Here is a 7,891-nt window from a genome sequence, read left to right as displayed (position 1 = left end):
TAGATGCACTTGTCTATACAAGACGCTGTACTAATATAGCAGCAACTGAGACATGATTGGCTGCTGCTTACAACAAAATGCAGAAATAAATAAGGTTGGGAGGTGATTGGCTGAACCACTCCCAAGGCAGATGGTGTGTTAGACCTGTGTTAACAAAGCAGAGCAAATTCTGAGACGCTCATACAGTTGATGAAGTAGCCAAGAGTCTATGTTCTGTAATAAGTATATCAGTAAATACCTAAACACTTGAACAAGCATAAAACCTGTAAACTAGGTAAAGAAAAAAGCAATTATAGATTTTATGACAATAAATTTATGTTGAGAAACCAATATGACAGTTACAATGTGACATACAGTATAGACAATAAGACTATAAATCCATATTAGGTATCATACAGCTTTGATAGATGTAAATGGATTGTGGAAATGAAATTAGGATCTGTTTGCCCTTCACAACAGTAATGTTCATTATCTAAATAGGCCAATGGGAACATGAGATATTTAGGAGAGACGATACAACAAATATGTGAAAGATCCTGGTGGTTCCCAGGGCATTAATGTAATAATATACAGAAGATTTATACATTAATAATCAGATCTTATCAGCATAATGGTGTAGTATATCATATAAGGCTGGGCTGCCATTTAAACCATTACGGCCAATTCTGTCATTATGTTCTGTAGCCATAGCTCATCCTCCTTGGTATCCTCCAACACTTTCTCCCCTGTATGAATTTTGTGATGATTATAAAGAGCTGGTTTCTGTGTAAAATAGTTTTTACATTCAGAACATGAAAATGCTTTCTCCCCTGTAGGAATTTTCTGATGACTAATTAGAATTGCTTTCTCAGTAAAACATTTCCCACAGTCGGAACATGAAAAAGCTTTCTCTGCTGTATGAATTTTCTGATGCTTAACAAGATATGATCTTAGTGTAAAACATTTCCCACATTCAGAACATGAAAATCCTCTCTCTGCTGTATGAATTTTCTGATGCCTAATAAGAATTGCTTTCTCAGTAAAACGTTTCCCACATTCAGAACATGGAAACTCTCTGTCTCCTGTATGAATTCTCTGATGCTTAACAAGATATGATTTTAGAGTAAAACATTTTCCACAGTCAGAACATGGAAATCCTCTCTCTCCTGTATGAATTTTCTGATGAGTAATGAGACTTGATTCCAGGATAAAACATTTCCCACAGTCAAAACATGAAAATCCTCTCTCTCCTGTATGAGTTTTCAGATGTCTAATAAGATTCGATTTCCTGGTAAAACATTTCCCACATTCAGCACATAAATTTCCAACGTATCTTTTTTGATTTTGAAGAAGATTAACAGAAGTATCTGAATGTTGACCACGACTAGGACTTTGATAACTGTAGTTTATAAATTCATCTGTTGATAAGAAATAAAATGGGAGCAGTTATTTATTAATGACAAAATTAGTATATTTTGAGAAAATTTTACTGTTATGAATGAGTGTCTACCACAAGGGTAAGGGGTAGGCTATGACCCTTATACCTTTCCCCAGCTCACTGCTAAGGTTTAAGCGCAATTTATTGGTCATTACAATTCTATTATATTTTATTACAAACATAAAAAATCATGTAAGAAAACTTTTTCAGAAGATACAAATATTGTACAGATATATCATACATATAAGAATCACTCATTCAAAATCGCTAACAGACCACCACCCTATTATTAGCAAAAAAACAATTATATAACAATTAAGAAAAAACCCTCTTCTGTAAATCTACTAAATTAGTTTAAATAAAGAAATGGCTTTAACGGTTTTAAATAAACAAGATCTCCTCTATCATCTTATTTAAAACATTTCAATATAAACAGCATAACTAAAAGTTTTCAGATCTATTTAAAAATAATTATTTATCACATCATATCTTTCAATAACAATCTGTTTTTTAGAATTATTTTAGATTTATGAATGGAATGATTTATTTCATATATTCAAAACTTAAAAAAAATGTATCTATCCATAACAATAGACTTACAGACACATTTTCTGTTTGCCAAATTTTAAGTAGTTAAATAATATTTTCTGTAACAATATGTTACTATTATAACTCAATATCACCTTTAAAAAAAGTATGAAAATTTAGACTGAAAATGAAAATTTTGGGGAAAATATCCCATTTTTAAATTTGGTTTTGTGTTAAATAATCTCAGTGGATAAGTCTTAAAGGCAACTCTCTAATATTTATAGAAATGATAATGATCTCAAAATGAAAACTTTGAGCCCATGGTTTTAAGATAATTTCAGAGTTTTGATGTATAAAAGTTTGATATATTAATGATAAACTAAATTTCTCTATCGAAAAAGATTTTATGTTTTTTATTTAAATGTTTTCTTCACAAATGTAAGGGCTCAGTTTGTAACTTGAATATGACTTAGTATGTATGCAAATATTTTACCATTAGATTAAGGTTAAATCTAGAGATAAACCCCCCCACAGTAATTAGCAATCTGGAGTATTTTCTTTTCTTTAAAATGTAAACGATCTTTAATATAGTTTACTCCTTTTTCATTACATGGTGGGGAAAAATCTAACTGGATTATCCAGAGGGAAATCTCTATCAGCTGGTAAAGGTAGATATTTTATAACTGTTAAGATCACCATTACTTTTTCTCCAGACACTAAAAATATATTTGTATAATACTTGTGTCTTAATTGACTGAGGAATTTTCTTACTAGGAGAATAAAGAAGAAGAGTTTTGATATTTTTATAATCCATTTAGACTATAATCTCCCTATGACCCATGTAGGTGCTAAAAATAGATCTAAAAAAATGTTTAATTCAAACATTTCTCCCAAAACCCTGAAAACAAATATTGAAAAAGAAAACTAATACAATATCCCATATATATATATTTATATATCACAGATACCCCTTCCTGAACCTTTTATGGGGATATAAACTAGTTTATTCTACATTTGTTATAATAATGGGAAGGGTATTTTGAAATGTGTATTGTATATTATTACCAGGGAGGGTAGGAGCTGCAGCATTAATAAAACTAGTTATTAAAAAGTCTAGTAAGCTCCCTACCTCCACTGACTGTTTTGTATAGAGAGAGGGTGGGAATTCCAACAATCTGCAGCCAGACAAACTCAATGTAAAACTCCATAAGAAGTAGACACTCCTCTTATTGGCTGTAACACATTCATTTGATTGGTTCTATTTTAGCCAATCAAGAGTAGCGTTACTGACTAATCAGACTGCTAATAAGTCACAGTATTTAGATTCTGGCTGCTAATTGTTCAGTGTCTAAGAAAGGGGAGTTTTTTTATTGTTTTATGGCCCCTAGAGTGAGATAAGTGATATTTATACCCCTGCAGTTCTCTCAATCAATTAGACTTGCTAAATACAAGTCTCAGCTGTGTCACAAGGATATTATCACTTTGTCTACCTGAGCTACTATCACTTAAAGATCTTGTTACACTGAGCAGGCTGTGACCCACAGGTCTACGCTACAGACCCAGTCCACTAGAGCGGTGCAGAAGATTGCTGGAGTCTCCCTGCTTGAAGCTGGTCCTTTTTCAGGACCCAGCAAAGCCACACTGACTGCAGGACTGACTGCTTCTCCCTCCAGCAAACCACTGGCAACACCCACCCCGTGACAATATACATTTAAGATAAGTAGCCAGTAAGAATACTAATTAGTGCTTTATTAAACGGCAACATTATCTCACTCTGTATAGTAGACCCCCATTCTAGATGGGTGAGATTTGTGCCCAATTCACTGGCTGACAAGAGTTTTTTGTGTGCATCCTCAGGAGTGTCAAAAGATGAATACGAGTCCACTATCTTAATCTTTAGTTTAGATGGGTATTGCAGATACAATTTACATCCTTCTTTAACCAACTATGAGCAAATAGGAGAAAAAAAAAAAGTCTCCTCTTCAAGACAATTTTTTTTTCTTGAAAGTACAGGTTACCCATATTTCTGAATGCTCATAAGATTTCCACCTTAGATTGAAAATTCAGAAATTTCGCAATAGTGATTCTTGATCTATTAATCTTTCCCTTCATTGTCTGGTCATAGCCAATCCTGTGGGCTCACACTAAAAGGACGCTCTGTTTCTTTAAGGCCTAATAAACGAGAAAGTGTCTTTTCCATGCACAGAATAAGGTCTATAACTGTTTCTGGAATCCTCAAGATCCTCAGGTTATTTCTCCTGGACCTGTTTTCCAGCTCTTCAGTTCTTGAGTTAAGCAACCGATTTGGTTTTTCCTTTTCCTGCAATTTTTGGTCCTCATTATCTAAGATTCTTTTCTTTGCCTGATTTATTCTAGAGGCCATACGCTTAAATCCACAATTGCCAAATCCATGGCTTGTTCTATCAATCTTTGGCGCCAAGATAGTGAGCGGTTAAGAGATATAATCAGTTTGGGGGGCGGAGCTTGCCACAAGATGGAGAAGTCGCACTTTTCCTAAGCTCCGTGCTTACAGTCTAATTAGTCCCACTAAAAGAGTATTACCTAACACCATCATCCCTTCTACTTTACCCTCTGAATCTCCTATCACTACCGGAGGCTAGAATCAAGATGAAGCGGAACACATAATACCCCCAGACCCCAACTTCTATGGCTGGCACACTAGATAGAGGACTACTTCATTAGGAGGCTCTACACCTTAAACTGTCACAACTCATAAACACATTGAAAACAATTTCACAGACCTGACACTCTCTGTGGAGATCTGACCCAGCTCCTGAGAGGATAGCTCCGAGACGCATGCCGCCAACGATAGGAGCAGCTTTAGAGACCTGTGAACACTCCGGGAACACATGCGGTCTATCTCCTGAAAGGGAGGACTGCATTTGAGAAACCCCCTCACCGCGAGCACAGCCGGACCACTCGTACAACCATAAAACAGCACCACAGCGCAATATCACCAGCTGGGACACATCAGCAGGATGCCCCCAAAGAGGCCTATAGCAGCTCCTGTACATGCTGGCATAGACCCTGGACCTCACATTGACACCTCTGATGAGTACCAACACATCAATGCAGTTATTCCACACTGCTTGAGCCCGGAGAAAGATTATCAAATCCAGATCTGGTGAGTTTGGATATTCTATACCTCACACCTCCATATATTAGAGACTTTTTTCCCCCCCAACTAGGCCATCCCTGCTCACCACCATAAGGTCTCCTTCTTGACGGGACTTAAAGGCCTACATCCTCATTATACCTAAACAAAGGTCTCAGACCCCCAGATCGAAATCACTTGCCAGCTGCTCATAATCAGGGGACTGCCTACCTACCCAAACTTACAAGATAGTTGAGCAGCCTTCTTGGTTCCACCATTCTATTTGCTGAGAAAACCACTCATATGAGTAAGCACACAGTCATTACATCTCTCAGCTAACCTACTGTGCTTCACATCAGACCAACTCAGCCCTTCTACTGCCTGTGCTCTCTCCTCCCTTTCCCATTGGCCCTTCTTGCCTACGGGTCATACACCAATACCCTTTATCCACATCGCCCTGAGAGGTGACTTCCCCAGGAAAGAGACAGACATACCCTCACCTTTACAGACCTTCAAACAGCCACAATCCACGTGGTGAAGCACCCAGCACAAACACAGGGGAAGTACAGAAATTACTTCACATAGCTACCTATCCTTCAGCCTGACAAAAACACTCACCTTTTCCTCTCCACTATAGCCTCTCACTATACTGCTTGCATGCTGTATTCCTAAGCAGCAATGAGGCGGCAACTCCACGAGGCTGGGGGTGCCAGGCTTACTTTTACCAATCCTTCCCTCCCATTAGGGAGATTGTGGCTTTCAGCTCCAGTGTTATAATTAAACCTAAGAAGGTTCTTATCTAACAATATGGCTCACTCCACAAAAAAAAAAAAATCTGACACCCTTAAGACAACCTTAGCAGACCATTTCAACAGTAAAATTCAATACGAACAGGACATGTCAGATGAAGATTCAAGAGAGTCAATAGTCTCAGCTAAAGTTAAACAAGAGCTTAAGGCATCAGTCACTGAACTCAAAAGGGACATTTCATTTCTTGGAGAACGAACGGACATTTTGGAGAGGAAACATGAAGATCTCAATGTAGATCATACTAACCTCCTTTCCTACACTCAAACCCTTGCAGAAATTATTTCAGACCTGGAATCCAAAATGGCAGACCTGGAAGACCGGTCACGCTGTAAAAACATTAGGATCCGTGGTATACCTGAAGATATTGGGAACTGCAGAACTTTCTGGTTTCCTGATGGGCCTATTCAAGGAGTTACTGGGGCCATTACAAGACCTGGAACCTCTCATCGATAGAGCTCATAGGGCCCTCCACCCCAGAAATTCTACCTCAAGTACCCTGAGAGATATGATAATTAGACTGCATTACTATACATTCAAGGAGAAATTACTCAAGGCTTCCTTTCTCAATAAAAACCTGAAGGACCCATATCATACTTTCCAAATCTTCCCAGACTTGTCATCACATACCCTGGCCAAGAGACACACTTTCCAACAGATCACCCAATGTCTGCGCAAAAATATTGTGAAATATAGATGAGGCTTCCCTGTGAAATTATTTTCCAGTTTGAGGACCATTCATATGCCATCACCACTCCAGACCAAAGCATGAGACTTTTACTCTCATTGGGACTGCATCATCCCCCTGAACATAATAACAGATCAATAGAAAATCCTAATGAATTTAGAGCTGCTGCACTTGAATGGCAACCACTCCCAAGGAGATCCAGCCAACAGTCCAAGAGAAAAGATCTGGCTTCCCCCCAGAGAGGACCCTTGATCTATCACAGTACCCCCCCCCTCCCCATATTGGACTTTTGACTCAGCTTTGGACTATACGTATACTTTCATAAGAATTTACTTGCTCAGGTGTTCATGTTCTAACTATAACACAATACAATTTCATCTTATAAATATACCGTGAGTTTACCTTAGTCAATCCCAGTCTATATTGTACTTATACTCATCTATACTACTCATCATGGCAAGATTTAAGAGCATATCTATACCAATTTGTTCTAGCCCTATTCCAATTTAACATGTCCACCAGCCGCTCTATACTTTTCTAAGAGCACACAGGCTTATGTTTGAATATTTTTTAATTAATTTTAAGAATAGACTATTACAAAAATAAACACACCCTTCTCTCCATTGACCTCCATTATCTGGTGATCCAGGCAGAAGGTTCACAATATAATAGTATTATTCAACTTTTAGTGCAAATTAATAACTTTGTTGTAACCATATTGTATTCCAGTTGTCTTTACATACTCCTTTTCAAAGCAAAAGCTAATGGATAATAGCAAAGTCCTGTGATCACCCAGCTTTGGTGACGTTTAGTCCATAACTCTGTATTGCTGTTGAAGCTCCTCTTTATTTTTATGAAGACTTGTGCTTTTGTAGTACCTGGTTTTATGGTTATTCTATATAAACATATCTCAAAATAAAACAGTAAGTCTGAGAATAACTGCTCCATCTATAGGCATTCTGGGTAGACGAGATCTCAATGAGAGAAGGTAAACTTAAACTAGGTTAAAAAAGGACAGAAGGGGGTAGGGAAAGGGTAGGGAGTGACGACATACCATTCCTTTTTTTATAAGTCTGTGGTATGTGTACATTAGTAGGTGAAGATGTTTGTAGTTATATTGACCACTTTGAGTTACAATTCCCAATGTTTCTATATATTTAAGGTTCCTTTACTTATCCAGTAGTACCACATTGCTTGGACTGTTTCTTTATTGTCTAGAGTACTTGATGCCAGCTCATACATAGTGTATGTATGTTGTATTTAGTTATATATTTCTGTCCAGGTTGGACTCCCAGTTTTCCAATGTCTGGCTATGCATATCCTTGTGACTGTGCAT

At 37.3% G+C, this 7,891-nt stretch overlaps 1 protein-coding gene across 3 annotated transcripts in view; it reads right to left on the bottom strand.

The window, feature by feature from the left end:
• Positions 1-290: 290 nt before the first annotated feature.
• LOC128666721 (gastrula zinc finger protein XlCGF8.2DB) overlaps positions 291-7,891 on the bottom strand; it is a 113,863-nt gene continuing 106,262 nt past the window's right edge. For all 3 annotated transcript variants that reach the window (XM_053721466.1, XM_053721467.1, XM_053721468.1), the window contains one exon: positions 291-1,397. In XM_053721466.1, coding sequence (XP_053577441.1) covers positions 646-1,397 — 752 coding nt within the window. In that variant the 3' untranslated portion in view covers positions 291-645. The remainder of the gene's footprint in view (positions 1,398-7,891) is intronic.

Source organism: Bombina bombina, chromosome 7 (assembly GCF_027579735.1).
Source record: "Bombina bombina isolate aBomBom1 chromosome 7, aBomBom1.pri, whole genome shotgun sequence".
Taxonomy (NCBI): Eukaryota; Metazoa; Chordata; class Amphibia; order Anura; family Bombinatoridae; genus Bombina; species Bombina bombina.
This window is presented reverse-complemented; position numbering and strand designations above follow the sequence as displayed.